The following is a 21,724-nucleotide window of genomic DNA, read 5'->3' as shown; positions in this document are numbered from 1 at the left end:
TGACCTAAAGCCCATGATAGGCAGCGCCGTCAAGCTAGCAAGAACGAGTCCAAGACACTCGCGAGAAGCGCGGAAGCAGTTGAAGGCTGAAGAGTCGTGTGACAAAGATACTCCTATCTTTGTGGGATTTTCTCAACCGATTAGACCGTTGAGAATATCCTATAAAAGGACGAAGATAATGATAAGCAAGGCACGTTCATTGAAGCACAAAAACTCTTAAGCTATAAACTGTTTCAGTATTCATTATTGTACTTGAGATTTTTGATATCGATTCTCAGAAAGAAAAGCATAAACAATCATATAGAATACTTAGTGGATTGATAGCCTCATAGCTATCCGCGGTTTTTTACCTTATTCCTGGGTTTTCCGCGTCAACACTCCTCTGTGTCGTGTCTCTTTATTTGTGTCGTTGACTCTTTGCTTAGTTAGTGTCGACCCTAGCCGAAAGTCGCCCCCATACGAATTTTGGCATAAACAGTTTGGCGCCGTCTGTGGGGACATTAACTAGGTTTTACACAAAAGCACCCCTTTCACCATGACTACTGGAGAGATGACGATCGCAGAGATGAAGGCGGCTTACGAGAAAGCCCAAGCCGAGCTAGCCCAAGAGAGGGCATCCAATGAAACCCTCCAGAAAGAGCTCGAATCTGTAAAGAGCAACAAGCACCAGTCCCGCTACAAAGGTGGGAAGCCAAAAAAGCTAACGTTCGAGATGCCCGATGACTTTGAAGATGTGACCGACGATGAGGAGGAAACCCGTGAGGAAGAAGACAAAGAAGCTCCCGATCCGGTGACCCAACGCCTGAACAAGATGGATGCACGCATGACAAAACACTATTCCCGCCTGATGAAGTTGATGACCAGGTTCCCCGGGGCACCTACACCAGTGGAGACCGAGCCGACCGACGGGTATGCCGCGTCGCCGTTCTGCGAAGCGATCGCTAGAGTGACAGTTCCGCACACACTCCGGCTCCCAACCTGGACCACCCTGTACGACGGGACATCCGACCCCTATAGGCACGTCAACTTCTACAAGCAGCGCATGTGGCAGATCGGGATCCCGCACGACCTAGTGGAACCTGTTATGTGCAAATCATTCGGCGGCACCCTTGATGGAGCAGCTTTGGAATGGCTCACGAACGTCCCCCCCAGATCCATCTCCTGTTTGTCCGACCTCATCAACGCCTTCTATCAACAATTCGCCAGCAGTCGCCAGTTAGAAAAACAAACCAGTGATCTCTATCGGTTGGTTCAAGGGCCAACCGACTCGGTACGCGATTATTTTAACCGTTTTAATTGTGAAAAAATTGGTATAAAAAATTGTGATGTCAGGACTGCTATTGAGGCGTTCAAGAGAGGCCTCATCCCCAATTCGGAGCTATACCGGGAAATAACCAAATACCCCTGTGCAACTTTCGAAGAGGTGCGATCAAGGGCCACCGCCCAGATGCGAATCGAAGACGACGAGGTTATCCGAACAGCATCTCAACGATCGATAGGGGGCAGCAGCGACAGAAGATCGTACACCCCAAGGAACAACAATTGGCGACACCAACCATATGTTCGGCAAAACCAGGTACAAAGTGTCAATCAGTATTATGATACTAACAATGTTTACAGGAACGAGCGGGTCGAACACCCTAACATCTCCGACTACGGCTTCAACGTCGGCATTGGAGGTGTGGTGAACGCCCTTCAAAATGTAGGTGGAACAGTCAGATGGCCCCGGAAGAACGACAGACCGGACTCCATGAAGGACATGAGCAAATGGTGCGACTTCCACCGCGACAACGGACACACAACCGAGGAGTGCATCTCCCTCAGAAAGGAAGTCGCATACCTCCTGAAACGGGGGCATCTAAAGGAACTGTTGAGCGACAAGGGAAAAGAAACATTTTCCAAAGAGCAAACCACCCTGCCCGGCCCAGCGACAAGCAGCGAGCGACCAGACCCACCACCATTCAGTAAAGTGGTAAATGTTATTTCCGGTGGTTCAGATATTTGTGGACTAACCTCTTCTGCAGCTAAAAAAATTAACAGGGGAGAATCTGAGACCGTAGAAGAGGGACAAACCGAAGACGAGGTCGCACTACACAGGTCCCTGACCGCAATGGCTATCACTTTCGACGATTCAGATTCTGTAGATACACAGCGGGAGCACCACGACGGGTTGGTAATATCTCTCCCAATAGGGAACGCATTGATCAAAAGGATACTGGTCGACAACGGAAACTCAGCCAACGTACTGTTCTTGGAAGCACTACAAGAAATGGGATTAGAAGAGAAAAACATAGTAAGGAGATCAACAGTCCTGGTAGGGTTCAGCGGAGAAGCACTACGGACGGTAGGAGAGATATCGCTGCCTACATACGCAGAAGGCGTCAACATGATGACCAAGTTCAACGTCGTCGATTGTCCATCAGCGTACAACGTCATCCTAGGACGACCATGGATCCACAAAATGAAGGCAGTGCCATCAACATATCACCAATCAATCAAGTTTCCAACCAAGTGGGGGGTCATGGAAATCAAAGGGCAGCAAAGGGATGCGAAGAAATGCTACGAGACAGCACTGAAACCATCCAAGTCGCCCATCTAGCAATTACACCCAGGGTCGACGTCGCAATTACAGCCAGGGTCGACGTCGGACGACCCCGACGACCAACAAATCGACGAGATAATACTAGACCAGACAAAGCCAGACCAAGTCATAAGGATCGGAGCCTCACTGCCTGACAACATCAAAAGTCAGATAGTGTCGTTTCTAAGAGAAAACTCGGACTGTTTCGCTTGGTCGCACGAGGACATGACAGGAATCAGCCCAGACGTGATTACCCACAAGCTCAACGTCGACCCCAGCTTCAGACCAGTAAAGCAGAAACGACGTAAGTTCGCACCCGAAAGGAATAAAATCATAGACGAAGAAGTCCAAAACCTGATAGACTCAGGGAAGATCAGAGAGGTCAAATATCCAGACTGGTTAGCAAACGTCGTCGTCGTCAGCAAAAAGAACGGAAAATGGAGAGTCTGCATCGACTTCACAGATATCAACAAAGCTTGCCCCAAGGACCCATTCCCTCTACCGCACATCGACGCCCTGGTCGACGCCACAGCCGGACACGAGCTACTCACATTCATGGACGCCTACTCAGGATACAACCAAATCCTTATGCACCCAGACGACCAGGAAAAAACATCTTTTGTAACAGATAGAGGAATTTATTGTTATAAAGTCATGCCTTTTGGTCTTAAAAATGCAGGTGCGACGTACCAAAGATTAGTCAACAAGATGTTTAAAGACCAACTCGGAGACACAATGGAGGTATACATTGACGACATGCTGGTGAAATCGAGGAAGGCTGACGATCACGTGGAACACTTACGACAATCCTTCGACATACTAAAAAAGTACGGTATGAAACTTAACCCGACTAAATGTTCTTTAGGAGTGTCCGCAGGTAAATTCTTAGGTTACATCGTCACCCAACGAGGAATCGAGGCCAGCCCCGACCAAGTGCGCGCGATCATCAACATTCAATCCCCGCGGAACATAAAAGAGGTACAACGCTTGACAGGGAGAGTGGCGGCACTGAACCGTTTTATATCACGGTCGTCGGACAAGTGTCGATTATTTTACGACGTCCTGCGCAAAAACAAGGGGTTTAACTGGTCCGACGACCACGAAGCAGCCCTGCAAAACCTCAAAAAATACATGATGTCGCCGCCCCTCCTATCCAAGCCAAAAGAAGGAGAAGTCTTACAACTCTATTTAGCCGTTAGCTCGACGGCAGTGAGCGCGGTCCTAGCTCGAGAGGACGAAGCACAACAACTACCCATTTATTACATCAGTAAGTCACTACTGGAAGCAGAGACCAGGTATTCTTCCCTCGAAAAACTCGTTTTAGCACTCGTTACCGCAGCCAAAAAACTAAGGCATTATTTTGAAACTCACCAAATAGTGGTGATGACTAACTATCCAATTAAGTCCGTGATGCGTAGGCCAGAACTGACAGGTCGAATGGAGAAGTGGACAATGGCACTAGGAAGGTTCGACATCAAGTATCAACCAAGGACGGCTGTAAAATCACAGGCCCTAGCAGATTTTGTGGCAGACTTCAGCCCCGACTTAGAGAGGATAGCAGACGACGAAGTCAAACTCATCAACAACATAGAAGGAATATGGACACTCTTCGTCGACGGCTCATCTAACTTTCGTGGTGCAGGTTTAGGCGTCGTACTAAAGTCACCACAAGGGGACATGATAGCACAGGCAATCTGCTGCGATTTCAAGGCAACTAACAACGAAGCAGAATACGAGGCGCTAATCGCCGGAATGACATTAGCTATGGAATTAGGGGCAAGCGGACTCAACATTTTCAGCGACTCACAACTAATCGTCAACCAGATTAACGGCGACTACGAAGCTAAAGACCTAAAAATGACCTTGTATCTCGAGAAAGCAAAAGAGTTAACTTCCAAATTCAAACCCTTCTCCATCAAACAAGTCCCAAGAGACCTAAACACGCAAGCCGACGCCCTTGCCAACCTAGGATCCGCACTCAGAAAATCACCATTCTCGACCATACCTCTAGTACACCTACTGTCGCCCGCCGTCGAAAAAGACATACCACAAGACGCCAGCCTCGTCCTATCAACCTTAAACACAGACAGTTGGACCAAACCCATCTTCGATTACCTAAAGCACGAAACTCTACCCGACGACAAGCTAGACGCCAAAAAGATACTTTTCAAAGCTTCACGATATGTTATTTTGCAGGACGTACTATTTAAGCGATCAGCAAACGGAATGTTGATGCGATGTGCCGAAGAGATCGAATGGGAAATACTATTGAAACAATACCACGAAGGAGAATGCGGAGGACACGAAGGAGGACGAAGCTTATCAACCAGAATCAAAAGAAATGGATACTATTGGCCAACAATGCTTAAGGACGCCATGAGGTACGTATCCAAGTGCGACAAGTGCCAACGACACGCAGGTATGACACATAAACCATCCGAATTCTTGCATCCAACCCTAACTCCGTGGCCTTTCATGAAATGGGGGATGGACATCGTTGGCAAATTGCCCGTCGCCCCAGGACAAAAGGTCTTCATGTTAGCCCTAACAGATTATTTTTCCAAGTGGATAGAAGCAGGTGCATTCCAACAAGTAAGGGACAAAGAGGTATGCTCGTTCATATGGACTAACATAATATGCAGGTTCGGAATACCGTCAGAAATCATCTGCGACAACGGATCACAATTCATCAGCGACAAGACAAGAGCTTTCTGCAAAACATGGAACATCGAGCTAAAGACGTCGACGCCCAGATACCCCCAAGCAAACGGACAGGCGGAATCCAGCAACAAAACGATCATCGCGTCGCTGAAAAAGCGGTTGGACGACAAGAAGGGGCGATGGGCAGAAGAATTGCCATCCATCCTATGGGCCAACAGGACGACGCCTAGGACGACGACGGGACAGACTCCCTTCTCATTCGTTTACGGGTGCGAAGCGGTACTTCCCCCTGAAGTGACGTTGCCCAGTGCACGATATGGACTCATGACGCCAGAGCAAAACGACGTAGAACTCAGCGAAAACCTCGACAACACAGAAGATCTCAGGGAAGCAGCATTGATAAGAATGGCGTCACAACAACAGATCGTGGCAAAATGATTCAACAAAAATGTCAAAGTGAAAATGTTCAAAGAAGGAGATTGGGTACTGCGCAGAGTATTTCAAAACACGAAAGAATTAAACGCGGGTAAGTTAGCACCAGCTTGGGAAGGACCATACTTGATCGACAAAATCGTCGGAAAGGGGGCATACAGACTCATTACCAAAGATGGCAAGTCGGTCCCCCGAAGCTGGAACGCAACACATCTTAAACTCTACCATTTTTGAAATCTCGTCGTGACCAATTTTATCAGTCGTCGTATCGTCGTCTTTACTTTTCTTTATCGTTTTATTTTAAAAACCATTACTGATTTAGGCATCGGAGGGCCGTTGGCATCCCCAACGGCCAATCCTCCTAGCGACCCCTGTTTTCTTTTGCAGAATGCAAGACGCACGACGAATGACATCCATAAGCAACAACGTACGACTCAGAACGAGATCGCAAGAGACAACGAACTAACAACGCAGGTATGATTTTACACATCAGTCGGTTCAATACTTATTACTTGCAAAGCATTTGCTACACGAAACTAAGACATCAAAACGCGACGGGATAACCATAAAGAACAGACGACTAAGGAAAAGAAAAACAAACTTAACATACACGACGCGCGACCCCTAAGGCCACGACTTCCGAAATTCAAACACAAAACATTATCCAAACACCGCGTCGCCACTACCGACGACGAATAAAAACATTCCAAACACAAAAACAAAACACAAGTCATCCAAACCACCTCGTCGCCGCCATCGACGACGAGTAAAGAAGTTCACCAACAAAACACAAAAACCAACAGAAATTCGAAAACTACAAACTATTACATCCCTTCTTCCTGAGTAGAGACCGCGGCTTCCTGCTCCGACTCTTGCTCTGGGGGCACGACTGGCGCCTCCACCGACGCCACGTCCAACGCCTCGTCTTGAGAAACGACGACGAGGGCCTCCTCTTCGCACCCAACAGCTAAAACCTCCCCCTCTTGGTCCGGAACAGGCGCACTCACCACCAACAAAGCCGCATCCACCTCCGTCGCCTCAGTACTAGCAGTATCAGCCGTCTTCGCCAACTCCTCCGAATCCACCACAGGCACCGACAGGTCAGCCATAGTACCGCCATTAGCCAGATAGTCATCCACCTCCTTTTGACACGGCCAAAGGCTAGTCTCCCCAATCAGGCAGGAATACATCATCTGCGCCCGCGTCCTCCATATAGCAAGAGCCTCGACGTCCTTCGCCTCCTCCTGCAGGGCGTCGTACAAGCTCCTCAATCCATCCAACTCCTCCGTCGTCGAGGTCAACTCCTCCTTCACTTTCTCCAGATCCTTGGCCACGTCGGCTAACTGCTTATCCTTACCTTTCAATTGATCACCCTTGGCCTTAACCACCGCAGAAAGATCCACGACCTTCTTCTCAGCAGCTTTCCACTTCGCTTCCCACGACGCGGCCGCCTTCTTCGCCGTCGCTGTCAGCTGCCTTGCATTCGTCACCTCGTCGCACAGCAACGAACACTGCCTGCGTACAGCCAAGGCAGCCTGCGACGCCTGCGCAAAACCAATGCCAAAACAGATTTACACAACATACATCTTTCGCAAACAAAAAAGAAGAAAAAACTAAATAAAACTCACCCGCAGACTAAGCTCAGCGGCGTCCGACGCGACAGGAAGAGGATCCACCTCGTGGTATCGTCGATACGTCGTAGGCAAGATCAAGCGATCAGCGAAAGGCCATATAACCGACGCCTCTTCATCACCCAAGAAGCTTGGGGGCAAAGTGATAACCGTCTCCTCGACAGGATCCGTCTCGACAGGTCGCTTCTTGGCCGACGAAGTAGACACTTTACTTGAAGGAAATAATGCCCTTGGTCCAAGTATGCATTCTATGTTAAGTCTAATAAATGCGGTTCAGTATTAATTAACAAGTTAATAATTCAGTGAGATCAAGTGAGCTGAATGCCTAGCTAGAGGCCGCTTCAGTTCAAGTGGAATTAATGATATTAATCCACAGCTTACTCTTGACTGAACCCGTAGGGTCACACAAATAGTACGTAAACGGATCAAGTATTTAATGGCATTAAATACTCCATCTATGAATATTCGGAACCGACGGATCTTGGTTTCAGTGGGAGCTAAGATCGTCACAGGCAAGAAATGAATACTCCGGAAACGATGATATTGCCGGAAACGGAAATATGGATCGTATCGGAAATATGAATATTATCCAAGTCGTAGATGTTGCCGGAAACGGAAACATGGTACGTATCGGAAAATATTGTTGGAAATGGAAATATTACCAGAATCGGAAATATTGCCGGAAACGGAAATATTGTCAGAATCGGAAATATTACCGGAATCGGAAAATAATTCCGGAAACGGAAATATTAAATATTTGTTCGAAACGGAAATTAATTCCGGAATCGGAAATATTGAATATTGTTCGTATCGGAAATAGATTCCGGAAATGGAATTTTAATCGGAAGCGTATCGTACGAATTAGCATCGGACGAGGCCTGCCGGACGAAGGCCCAGCACGAAGCCAGGCCATCGCCCAGCAAGCACGCACGCCACAGCCCAGCGCGCACAAGGCCACGCATGCGTGGGCCGCGCTGCGTGGGCTGCTGCTCGCATGCGTGGGCAGCCCTTGTGGCTGCCGTGTGTGTGTGAGTTTGAGCTCATGCGAGATTCCTGAATCTGCAAGAGTCAGTGTATGATTAAATGTCTATTCCTATTGGATAAATTGATTAAGTAGAATTCATGTAGAATTCTAATTCCAATTAATTCGCATCCTACTAGGATTACGATTCCTTTTCCATAACTCTATAAATAAAGGCCTAGGGGTCATAATTTATACACAAGTTTCAAAGTATTCAAAAGTGAGTTTTTTGAGAGAAAATTCAAACACCCATCTTGCCCCAAAAGTGCCGAATTTTCTGAGTACCTTAAGGGCGATTCTAGTTGGTCAATCTTAAGGCGGATCCGGACGTGCTGTGGACTTTCTACGGAGGGACGACACTTGGAGTCCTAAAAGACTTGTTCTTGTTCGGTTCGGGCGCAGCTAGGGAAGGCACGCAACAAAGAGTATGCATCTAAACTATGCTAAATGATTATGTGTAAATAATATGTTTCCTGGGTTAATGGTTGTTTCCGCATGATCTATGTAATGTCATATGTATCATAACCTAACATTACTAACGTCGACAGCAGCAGACGACGCCTTGAACGGCTGTGGAGGCGACGACGAAGCAATCGGATGAAAGCCTTCGGCTCCTATGACGACAGGCGTCTCGGCCGACGAACCTATCGCAGAAAACCGAGGTACGACCGTCATACCTCGTCCACCAGAAGTCGAGGACGACCTCAGTCGCTTCCTTGCACGCTCCTGAATCTCGCTCTGAGACATCCTCGACACAGGACGAGACGAAAGAGTATGCTCTACACCCAATACAAAAAATAAAGGTCAAACATTATCCGAAGCAAAAACAAAAATATATACAAACCCCGAAATAAACAAACGACAAATACATGAGTTGTCAGCCATATCACCTACTTCACCTTCGGCGGATGATGAGTTTGCCACTACCTCCTCAAGCAAATCCAACCTTTTCCGACGACGAGTCAGTTGACCTGATTCCTCGTCTATCTCCTCCTCCTCGGCAACATCGCCTGACCGGTCCACCTCCTGCTCGTCTAAAAACTCTCCGTCGCGACTGAAAGACCTATCCTCGACAGAATAACCCAAGAACTTCCGATACTTATCCTCAGAATCAGCATTCAACTCAGTCAACGACGACGCCTTGACAACTGCAAAACAAAACCAAGTAAGGCGACGTTCAGTAAAACGACGAGAAACAAAGATAAAACGACACATTTACCTTCCATCGTCCATCCCTCGACCAGAAACCGCCCTTTATCTCCCAGAGAATCTTTGCCTACAAAGACAAAACGACTCTGCCAACCCCTGTCGTTCACACCTAAACCAACACCTAAGTTCGTCTTCCCCTTCTTCGTAACCAAGGTATACCTACAACACTTCTGAAGCGCTAGGTCGTAAGTGTACATCAAATCAGACAGGTCAAACGGCGTACGCCAGTTCGCAGTAACTCCGTGCACCACCGTGAAAACCCGCCATATCTGGGGCATCAACTGACCCGGACTCAAATGGAAAACCTCGATAAAGGACCTAACTAGAGGAGTGAAAGGAAACTTGAAGCCAATTGTGAACGGATACTCATACATAACCACATACCCCTCTGGACAGTCAAAGGCTTCCTCATCCGAGCCGGGAATCTTCACTTCCGCCGACGGCGGCAAACCAGCAAGTTCAACAAAAGCCGCCGGATCCACCACAGTAGAATATATCGGGTTAAGGGACTTAACCCGAGTGGAACCCGACTCCCCCTTTCCTCTCGCTACAACCGACTTAGATCTACCCATCTCACTTACAAAAATCTACAAGGAAATCGAAAAAGAAAGCAAATTTTACCTGAAATCGAACAAACTCAGTGCGAAAATCGACTTCGCTTTCTCCCTCTTCTCTCTCCTGCTTTCGGATCTAGAAATTTTTTGAAAAACTTGGTGTGAAGAACTTTATTGCATGTCGTGAATTGGTATTTATTACTCTAGAATTTTGAACGGTTTTATCCCATGAACTAGGCAGTTGAAGACGGTTTTTTAATTTGAATTGTTTCTTTTGCTCTGTGTGACTCCGCAAATTCACAATTGGGGGCAAACTGTTATCCCACTTTTTGGACTAACGACATAACCGTTCTAACGTTTGATCATGTCGTGTCAGCCAGGTCCTGTCGTGTCGCAGGTAAACACAGCTCCAGGGAGATACGTCCGACGTAGCATCGTACGACGAGGTATAACCGACGAAGGACAGGCGACAAAGTACAGGCAACTGAGACACGTCCTCGAGAAACGGGTTGATGAAGATAAGTTGACCTAAAGCCCATGATAGGCAGCGCCGTCAAGCTAGCAAGAACGAGTCCAAGACACTCGCGAGAAGCGCGGAAGCAGTTGAAGGCTGAAGAGTCGTGTGACAAAGATACTCCTATCTTTGTGGGATTTTCTCAACCGATTAGACCGTTGAGAATATCCTATAAAAGGACGAAGATAATGATAAGCAAGGCACGTTCATTGAAGCACAAAAACTCTTAAGCTATAAACTGTTTCAGTATTCATTATTGTACTTGAGATTTTTGATATCGATTCTCAGAAAGAAAAGCATAAACAATCATATAGAATACTTAGTGGATTGATAGCCTCATAGCTATCCGCGGTTTTTTACCTTATTCCTGGGTTTTCCGCGTCAACACTCCTCTGTGTCATGTCTCTTTATTTGTGTCGTTGACTCTTTGCTTAGTTAGTGTCGACCCTAGCCGAAAGTCGCCCCCATACGAATTTTGGCATAAACAATGATGTATGATGTTCCTTTATTATATTTTAAGTATGTCTATGAAAAAGTAATTTTTTTTGTTATTGAGTTTTAATAATGAAGCAATGTTGCAAAAAAATTTCATTCTAGGGAAACATGTCAAATCTATTTCCATTCCAAAATTGTATATTCTCGCTGCTCATAAATTAGGATGATGATAGAAGTACACAAGGTGTGCAAGAGCATCTTGCACACCACCACTCATAATATGCCACCTCAACTTTAAAAGATTCTATCTCTTTTGAAAATTTCAAACTGAAATTTAAAATGTGTTTTGAAATTTAATTTTGAATTTCTAATTTGTTTTAAGTTCCCAACACAATCAGCAATTAATTATCTTTAATTCCCCATAAAAGCAATGAGTGCATTCCCCATAAAGGAAACGAATAACCAAAAAATTATCTAATATTTTGATCTTTTCATGACTAAAATGATCCCGTAAAATGGTTTTGATCCGCAATTAAAAATTTGGTTACTTATCCTCTTGAGAAGAATCGAACACAGGTTTGCGCAGTTAGAGTAGATGTTGTAACAGCTTAGTAGTGACCATTGTAGCAAGGGGTATCAGCACGTAAGTCATTGCAAACATAAATCTTTTAATCTAATTTTACCGAGTTTGAGAATTCTAAATATGATTTATATAAAAATGAAACGATCCTTTATAATCGTAGATAATATTATAACACATTCATGTGTTCTAGTTATTTTTTCTAATCTTGGTGGTGGGTCATAATTTTGTATTATAACAAGAAGTAAACAACTTACTCAGTAGATGTTTTTGAAAATGTTAGGAGTTACACATCTATTTTACTTGATTTTATTTTTATTTAAATTTAATTTCTTCAAAAGTTATATAATCTTGTGTAATCTTAGCCAAACTTAGTAATTAAAGGCTAACTCTTTGAAGTTTGATCTAAACAGTTCATGTACAACGTACGGAGTTATATTTTTGGATAACGTTACTATTTTACAGGTTTAGACATACGGTAATAAAAATTTCATTTGGAGATTGGTAAACATTTTCTGGTATCATTAAGTTTTATTGTAAGCCTTTGTGTAATCAAAAAAATATGTAGTATATAATTTTTTGAAAATAAATTATATTTTTAACAACCAACTCTTTTTTGATAGTGAGGTAAATTTATTATGAGATAGTCCCCATAAAGATAACGATTTACCAAAAAATCATAGTTAAAGGTGAAAAAAATATTCAATATTAAGTTTGATGTTTTATTTACTAAAATGATCTCATAATTTGGTTTGTCACATTTAAATTTTTGGTTATTTTTTCTCTAGTCAAGAATCAAGCACGGGTTCTCGCAGTTAGATCGAGTAGATGTTATAGCAGTGTAGTAGTGACCCCCTTAGCAAGAGGGATCAGCACTTATGTCATTTCAAACGAAACTTTTTAATATAATTTTACGGAGTTTGAGAATTCCGAATAAGATTTCTTTAAAGGTGAAATCATCCTTTTTAATCGTAGATTATAATACAATATTCGGTCCTAATTCAATAAGGGGTTATTGGCAAAAAAAAGCTTTTTATTATATTTTTACTAGTAAGTACTCCGTGTGTTTTTTAAATGAAAATTAAATTTTATAAGTATGTATTTTAATACGTGGGATCATTATATGTATTATGAAATCTAAACATTCGCTACTTATAAAACCTTATCTATATTCTCAAAATCTCAAATATATTATATATTTTCTAGCACAAATGGATGTGCTGATACCCCTTGCCAAACTGGTTAAAACGAAGTTTATATGATAATCTTCACACTGCCAGCGAGCGATGCAGCGCCCCAGCGAGCGATGGCTCGCGCGCACCAGCGAGCGATCTCGCGCGCCAGCGCGCGATCTCGCGCGCCAGCGAGCGATGCAGCGCCCCAGCGAGCGATGGCTCGCGCGCACCAGCGAGCGATCTCGCGCACCAGCGAGCGCGGTAACGCGCGCGCGCTGCGAGCGATAGCTCGCGTGCGGTGGGCGCTGTGCGGAGGCTTGCGTATGGGACAGCAGCAGCTATGCAACGAGCGCATGGGCTGCGCGCACATGGCCAGCAATGGCTGTGTGCGTACGGCCCATGGGCGTGCAACGCGTAGGGTGTTTGCGTTACGATTAGATCGTTTTGAATGTTTAATTTGAAAATTTCAGTTCACGTAATTTTTAATTGATTTTAAAATTAATAATTTGAATTAATTTCTTGGATTTTAATTTTGAATATTATAATTATAATAAATGGCATTTATTCTAATTATTTTACTAAAATTAAAATCATAAATTAATTTAAATGTGACTGAAATTAAAATTAAATTTTTGGATTCAATTATAAATTTATATGAGCTTTAAATTTTAATTAAATTTGTATGTTTCCGGTTAGACTAGAAATACAATTTTATGTTTAAAAATTAGTAAAGCATATGAATTTATTGGTTTGAGTGGGAGTGCTTTTAGTCATAAACTCTTGATTAGGTCTACAAATCCTTAAGGTTAAAACAACTCGATTAGAATTAATAAGGACTGAATAATTGGTAGATTATTGGTGCCCTTGATTAATTGCTGCAAATGTTTACGTGATGCATAATGTGTTTAACTAACCAGCTATGTGGGCCATTCATGATAATGAATGGGTGAATGGTATATATTGTATATGTACTGTTTTGCAGGTTATGAAGTGACTAGTATGGCCCAAATAGGATAGAAAATATGGTCTGCGTACCATTAATTTGAATGTAATTGGTCTAAAGTACCAAAGTTGTTTTTCAATTCAAATATGGTCTGCGTACCATCAAATAGTTGTAATTAGTTATAACTTATCCTATTTGAAGAAAATGGTGCCTCCCACGGAGATTTTCAAGACGGACTTTGAAGTCAAAGCTTCAAGATGAAGTCGGGCCATACTAGATCACAAATATCTTATGCATGTTTTAAGTTATTTATTGCTTTAAATATGTCTTAAAATGCATGAGATCAAAAGCTTGATTATGTTGCATGATTAAGGATTTTAGTTCACTTAAAATCTAACCAACATAGTAAGAGCCTTAAGTTCCAAACTTAAAAATTGAGTTAAAAGGTGCCATGCCAAAATATACACTTGCTTGGATATCCTTTACATCAATCTAGTAATAGTTTTCGCTCAGCGAGGTGTTACTTATTGGTCCTAAAGGGGCAAGGTACACAAATAATTGTGAGTACATGTTAGTTTTGGTGAAACTCAACGATATAAGTAAGGAGTCCTTTTATGTCGTGGCAAATTCGATAGGTTTACCTAATAAGTTCTTAGACGTACCTATCAACCAAGAATAGTTTCTAGACTATTAGCAAAAGGCTTTTGCTTACCTAAGATGTTCTAGGATTAAGTCGACAAACTGTGCTTAGTTCTTCAATGATTTTAGGGTCTTGGAATCATTTTATTCACACCTGCCGGAACAATAAAATCGAATAAAATGCTAATAACTTGTTTGAATTGCATGGTTGCTTTAATTTCAAGTTATTATTCATGATAAATGTTTAGACTTTGCATGCTTCAATGTATGTTTTAATTATTGTTTATAATTAAATATCTTGCACTGCAATAAATCCTTTTAGAAAGGTAACAGTAAATTTCCTCGATTGGTAGTGAATCCAAGAACGATTCACGGAAATGAGAGATAGTGAGCAATTTAAAATGTACGTTTCTTTTAGCGACTTTTATGGTTGTTTTCGAAGATCAAAATCGAATGGCAAACCAATTGGTGCTTGTGAATTCAAAATACAATGTAGTTTTGAGATCATAAAGCATTGAGTTTAATACGCTCAGCTTTACCAATGGTTAACAACCTAATATCTTTGTCCATTTAATTCTCGAATGAGTCTAGTCCCTAGACATTCGAATAGATAGATGCTTAGAGAACTTTAGAAGCTTCTGGTAAGATCATCTAGTTGAAACAAAAATATTCAACATAAATTAAAATGGTAAAGAACCTTGTTGGTGACATTGGACATGTCTAACAAAGTATAAAAGTCAACACTAAAGAATTCAATTCTTAAGACTATAAGAAAGGGTACAAGAAATAGGAAAACGAGGAACAATGAAAGGAATTTACGATTCCGTTTCTACCTATAAGTTTATGTTTAAAGAGAAGTGACCTAGCAATCAAACTTCCTTGGTATCATATACCGCTTGAGGTTCTTACTTTGGTAATAACTCAAACAATGGAAGCTAGGATACACTAATGACCTACAAGTGGGAAATGAAGCATGGCAATGCTACATTAGTTGTAGGGTCATCTAGTTTGTTTTAAATCCTTTCAAAGGCTGGAACTAAATGGCTATTTTGTTCCATAATCAGCATACCTAAATTTCTGCTTCAAAGACAGAAAGACTCACATTCAGAAGAACAAAAACAATGCTTGTTTGTTTGTTTATTTGAATGAAATGGTCAATTACAGGTTGAGTCAATATGCTTGATTAAAACAAACAACTCTTTAAAGAACTTTACTAGGTTCAAATCAAACCCTTGATTTGAGTTCCATTAAATCTTTGGCATTGTTGCTTAGACCATATCAACAAGTTAACATTCATAAGCTCTATTTTGATGGACTTTTGAAAGTTGGTTGATTTCTAGATCAACTTAAGACAAGCTAGTCTTACTTGTTGAAAGTAACAAAGAATATGAACTATTGTTAGAACGCCTAAACGATAGAGTTCAAAGCTAAAGAAAGGTTTTATGACTTTATTATTTCACATGGATTTGAGTGAATATAGGTTTATTTACTCAAATGTGATATAAGTTGAATCTGTTTGGCTAGTTCAAAGATTCAGAAGTATAAAATCCACTCGGCAAGAAATCATAAAGATCTAGGTTAGATCATGTTGATGATTACTTGAGACCAAATATGATCATCAATGATTGTGTGTTGTAATTTCACAATCTAGCTCCATAAGATATGGCATATCTACGTTGGAATGATCGAAGTCAATTAGTACTTGATTCGATCAATGATGAATCATAAAGACTTTTTCTATAATTTCTAAAACAAAATGCTCAACTACCACCAAACTAAACCAAATTCGTCAAAGCTATTGAAAAGTAATTTCAGGATATCTTTTCAATTATATATATCTAAAGAGTTGCTAAATTCAGTGGGAGCTTAGTGTTTGTTATTCGACAAACTAAGGCCCAAATATAGATATATGTTTCATTGTGATTTATTCAAATGAGACACAAGGGTATTGTTTCTACCACGAATTTTTGAGAACATAATGTTTGTTTGCTCGAAATAATGTCCTTTTGGAGATTCGTTTCCAAAATGACAAGTGGGAGAAAATAGACCTCGAAAGTCTTCGAGGCGAACAACAAACATAAACGGACATTCCGGAGGCTTTTCGAAGTGCTTCAGAAAATCCGAACTTATTCTTTAAGGACTTTAGAAGTGGCTTTAAAGAATAGATATCTCTTAGAAGACTTTACAAGTGCTTCAAGGAGAACAGAATATTCAAAGGACTTTCAAGTGGCTATTGATATTCTATTGTTTGATGTTCTATACCCAAGTAGGCATAGAATTCAAGTCACTGAAACTATGAGATTCTTCTATTAGATAGTAAAGAAACATAGAGATCAGGTCAATGAAACTATGAGATTCTTCTATTAAATAGTGAAGAAACCTACAACTTGCAGTCAAACTATTATCATGTAGATTAATGAGTTTGTGACTTGTAAGAAAGCTATGACGAAACCTAGATTCCCTAAAATGGTTAGAGGCCATATATAGACTCAAATGTTTTAAATGGTTAGAGGCCATAAAACATACTCAATGTTTTGATGACAAAATTGAAATTTTGTTGATTTGCAAGAATAGTTTCACACCTATTGGTTGCAAGTTTGTTTTAAGGATAAAAACCATCAAACATAGAATTGTGTTCACACACAAAGCTAGATTAGTTGCTAAAGGTTACAAGCAAATTCATGGTATGGATTGTGTTGAAACCTCATGCAAAATCGTAATGCTTAAGTCTATAATTCAAGCAATAATTGCATATTGGTACATATGGCAATTGGATGACAAAACGTATTCCTCAATCAAATGTTGGAATATAATATGTACATGGCATGTCATAGAATTTGTGGATCCAAATAAATGCTTGAAAAGGAAAGCTAGCTTATAAAATCTAAGTACAGATTTAAGCAAGCAATTGGGAATTGGAACTGTATTTTAAGTGAAGCTAATAAGCATTTTAGTTTCATAAAATATACATGATTCTTATAAATATATAAGAAGTTTAGTGGGAGTACATAAAACTTAATTGGTCCTATGTGTATCACACACATATCTCTCTATTGTGAAATAACATTCAAATGCTAATGACTTAGATTTGAAATTATTCATCAATGATGGACCATGGCGAAACTTAGTACATACTGGGTATTAAGATCTATTTACAAAGATCTTATGATATTGTTTTGGATTAAGTAATGGCATTTACTAAATCAAACACGAAAGTCTCCATTGGAGATATTCGACCCATGTGAATAAATCTAAGTAAAGAATGTTTGAACTATGTATAAGCATTTACTAAGTTAAACATCAAAGAGTCTAAATGAGATTCTTAACCTATATTATATGTCAAAGAATTTAGCTGGATTCAGTATCTACTAAAAATTGAATGAGCTAAAGTTACATGAATAGAATTCAATTGGGAATTATTCTGCAAAAGAATTTATCATGTATGATATAATATGAGGATCGCCAAAAACGTATCGTATGACTTTAGGCATGACGAACATATACCAATCTCTATTGATCTAAGTGAAGATCAACTAGATTGAGACCAAGAATACTTATGGTACTTGAAAAGGTACATAGGAATAGTTCTTGATTCAAGGAAATAAAGATACGCTAAATATTGATGCTACACGCATAAACACTGGCAAAGGATCAAGCAAGACCCTTTGGAGTTAACCATTGATAAGGACGAGCTATAGAGCATCGTGTTTTGAAATGGCAACATGGATTGGAGACCATGAGCTGTTGCGTGGGAAATTAAAATATTAATTTCTATGTTCTAAGATACAGCTGGAAAGTCTTCCACATATCTGTGAACTGCTTGGATAAGTAAATCCAAATAAAGCATCACTAGCAACCTATACAGTTGAAGTAAAAGTAATTATTGCCTAAGAAGCAATAAAACAGGGTTGTTTAAAGTTCTTCACTGAACTTGGGTAGATCACCTATCTGCTGGCTTGATGGTTCTTCATTGAAAAATGCGTAGAACCACTCTTGAAGCAAGAAAAACGTCTGCTAACTTAATGGTTCTTCATTGCAAAATGCGTAGAACCACTAATGTAGTAAGAAAGACTAGATCACATAATAAACAAACTCGAAAAGATCTTATCATCATATCTCAAAGAACATTCGATGAAAAGGATGTTAAGATTGGCAAAGCATGATAACTAAACCTATGCAACAAGTGAGAAGCAACACTCACATTGTCGCACTGGAAATCAAGCATAGCTTTGAATTCCATGAATTGTTTTAGAAAATGGGTTTGAGGCCCATGGTTGTAAAACATTGGGGTTGAACATTTATCATATATGAAATGTATTTTCATATTCCATTTAATCTTGGTTTAGTATTAAATGATGAGTCCCTTCAACTTGACGATATATTCAAGATAGACTGTCAGGACCAGTCCTGTGACTAAGAAATGTCTATCAAGTGAACTTGAATGTCAAAGGTTGAAAATGGTCCCTAGTCGGAGTTTTCTATAAAATTGGACGCATAGAAAACGTTAGACGATTAGAATGCAAGATGACTAGTAGTTCTGTTTCTTGAACTATGTGGACATGGCAATGTCATAATCATTTGCATAGATACTTACTTTGGGAAGACTAGTATCGGACAAGACCTATGAAACTTTACTGTAAGAGATGAAAGTCTGTCATAAGTAAATTTCATTAAATTATTAGACACTAAATCCTCAATACCTGAGTGATTTGAGATTACTTGTTTGAGAACTGGTTGCTTTGACGTTGACCAACCGTCGCACCGTAAAAGGAGGCTATAAAGGCAACGCTCAGGTAATCACCTATCAAACGAAGTCTAATCTCAAGATCGCAAGATTGGGATTGTCCTCCCATAAATCGGGATGAGATGCTTAAAAGTTGTACAAGGCCACTCGGAGAGCTAGAAACTGTGAAATGCATGGCCGTGCTCGGATGAATCATAGGCTATGATTATCTGTTTATTTGATCAGTTGAACTCTGAAACCGAGGAACACCTCTGGACATAATAAGGATGACAACTCTTACCTTATGTTCAAGAGCAAGCATCGAGCGACAAAGGAATTAGGAAATGCACACTTGTCCCTAAGGACAAGTGGGAGACTGAAGGAAATAATGCCCTTGGTCCAAGTATGCATTCTATGTTAAGTCTAATAAATGCGGTTCAGTATTAATTAACAAGTTAATAATTCAGTGAGATCAAGTGAGCTGAATGCCTAGCTAGAGGCCGCTTCAGTTCAAGTGGAATTAATGATATTAATCCACAGCTTACTCTTGACTGAACCCGTAGGGTCACACAAATAGTACGTAAACGGATCAAGTATTTAATGGCATTAAATACTCCATCTATGAATATTCGGAACCGACGGATCTTGGTTTCAGTGGGAGCTAAGATCGTCACAGGCAAGAAATGAATACTCCGGAAACGATGATATTGCCGGAAACGGAAATATGGATCGTATCGGAAATATGAATATTATCCAAGTCGTAGATGTTGCCGGAAACGGAAACATGGTACGTATCGGAAAATATTGTTGGAAATGGAAATATTACCAGAATCGGAAATATTGCCGGAAACGGAAATATTGTCAGAATCGGAAATATTACCGGAATCGGAAAATAATTCCGGAAACGGAAATATTAAATATTTGTTCGAAACGGAAATTAATTCCGGAATCGGAAATATTGAATATTGTTCGTATCGGAAATAGATTCCGGAAATGGAATTTTAATCGGAAGCGTATCGTACGAATTAGCATCGGACGAGGCCTGCCGGACGAAGGCCCAGCACGAAGCCAGGCCATCGCCCAGCAAGCACGCACGCCACAGCCCAGCGCGCACAAGGCCACGCATGCGTGGGCCGCGCTGCGTGGGCTGCTGCTCGCATGCGTGGGCAGCCCTTGTGGCTGCCGTGTGTGTGTGAGTTTGAGCTCATGCGAGATTCCTGAATCTGCAAGAGTCAGTGTATGATTAAATGTCTATTCCTATTGGATAAATTGATTAAGTAGAATTCATGTAGAATTCTAATTCCAATTAATTCGCATCCTACTAGGATTACGATTCCTTTTCCATAACTCTATAAATAAAGGCCTAGGGGTCATAATTTATACACAAGTTTCAAAGTATTCAAAAGTGAGTTTTTTGAGAGAAAATTCAAACACCCATCTTGCCCCAAAAGTGCCGAATTTTCTGAGTACCTTAAGGGCGATTCTAGTTGGTCAATCTTAAGGCGGATCCGGACGTGCTGTGGACTTTCTACGGAGGGACGACACTTGGAGTCCTAAAAGACTTGTTCTTGTTCGGTTCGGGCGCAGCTAGGGAAGGCACGCAACAAAGAGTATGCATCTAAACTATGCTAAATGATTATGTGTAAATAATATGTTTCCTGGGTTAATGGTTGTTTCCGCATGATCTATGTAATGTCATATGTATCATAACCTAACATTACTAACGTCGACAGCAGCAGACGACGCCTTGAACGGCTGTGGAGGCGACGACGAAGCAATCGGATGAAAGCCTTCGGCTCCTATGACGACAGGCGTCTCGGCCGACGAACCTATCGCAGAAAACCGAGGTACGACCGTCATACCTCGTCCACCAGAAGTCGAGGACGACCTCAGTCGCTTCCTTGCACGCTCCTGAATCTCGCTCTGAGACATCCTCGACACAGGACGAGACGAAAGAGTATGCTCTACACCCAATACAAAAAATAAAGGTCAAACATTATCCGAAGCAAAAACAAAAATATATACAAACCCCGAAATAAACAAACGACAAATACATGAGTTGTCAGCCATATCACCTACTTCACCTTCGGCGGATGATGAGTTTGCCACTACCTCCTCAAGCAAATCCAACCTTTTCCGACGACGAGTCAGTTGACCTGATTCCTCGTCTATCTCCTCCTCCTCGGCAACATCGCCTGACCGGTCCACCTCCTGCTCGTCTAAAAACTCTCCGTCGCGACTGAAAGACCTATCCTCGACAGAATAACCCAAGAACTTCCGATACTTATCCTCAGAATCAGCATTCAACTCAGTCAACGACGACGCCTTGACAACTGCAAAACAAAACCAAGTAAGGCGACGTTCAGTAAAACGACGAGAAACAAAGATAAAACGACACATTTACCTTCCATCGTCCATCCCTCGACCAGAAACCGCCCTTTATCTCCCAGAGAATCTTTGCCTACAAAGACAAAACGACTCTGCCAACCCCTGTCGTTCACACCTAAACCAACACCTAAGTTCGTCTTCCCCTTCTTCGTAACCAAGGTATACCTACAACACTTCTGAAGCGCTAGGTCGTAAGTGTACATCAAATCAGACAGGTCAAACGGCGTACGCCAGTTCG

General features: G+C 41.5%; 1 protein-coding gene across 1 annotated transcript; it reads left to right on the top strand.

Moving 5' to 3' along the window:
* The first annotated feature begins 535 nt into the window (after positions 1-535).
* Positions 536-2,599, top strand: LOC130471830 (uncharacterized). Its single transcript, XM_056842149.1, has one exon. It carries the CDS (start codon positions 536-538, stop codon positions 2,597-2,599), a length of 2,064 nt encoding a protein of 687 aa, XP_056698127.1.
* The last annotated feature ends 19,125 nt before the right edge of the window (positions 2,600-21,724 follow it).

This window comes from Spinacia oleracea, chromosome 4 (assembly GCF_020520425.1).
Source record: "Spinacia oleracea cultivar Varoflay chromosome 4, BTI_SOV_V1, whole genome shotgun sequence".
NCBI lineage: Eukaryota > Viridiplantae > Streptophyta > Magnoliopsida > Caryophyllales > Amaranthaceae > Spinacia > Spinacia oleracea.
The sequence above is the reverse complement of the archived record's forward strand: the minus strand, read 5'-3'. Positions and strand labels throughout refer to the sequence as shown.

What these genes read in the sequence shown, in the direction of transcription:
- LOC130471830 (XM_056842149.1), top strand. Translation starts at nt 536, where the DNA reads ATGACTACTGGAGAGATGACGATCGCAGAGATGAAGGCGGCTTACGAG.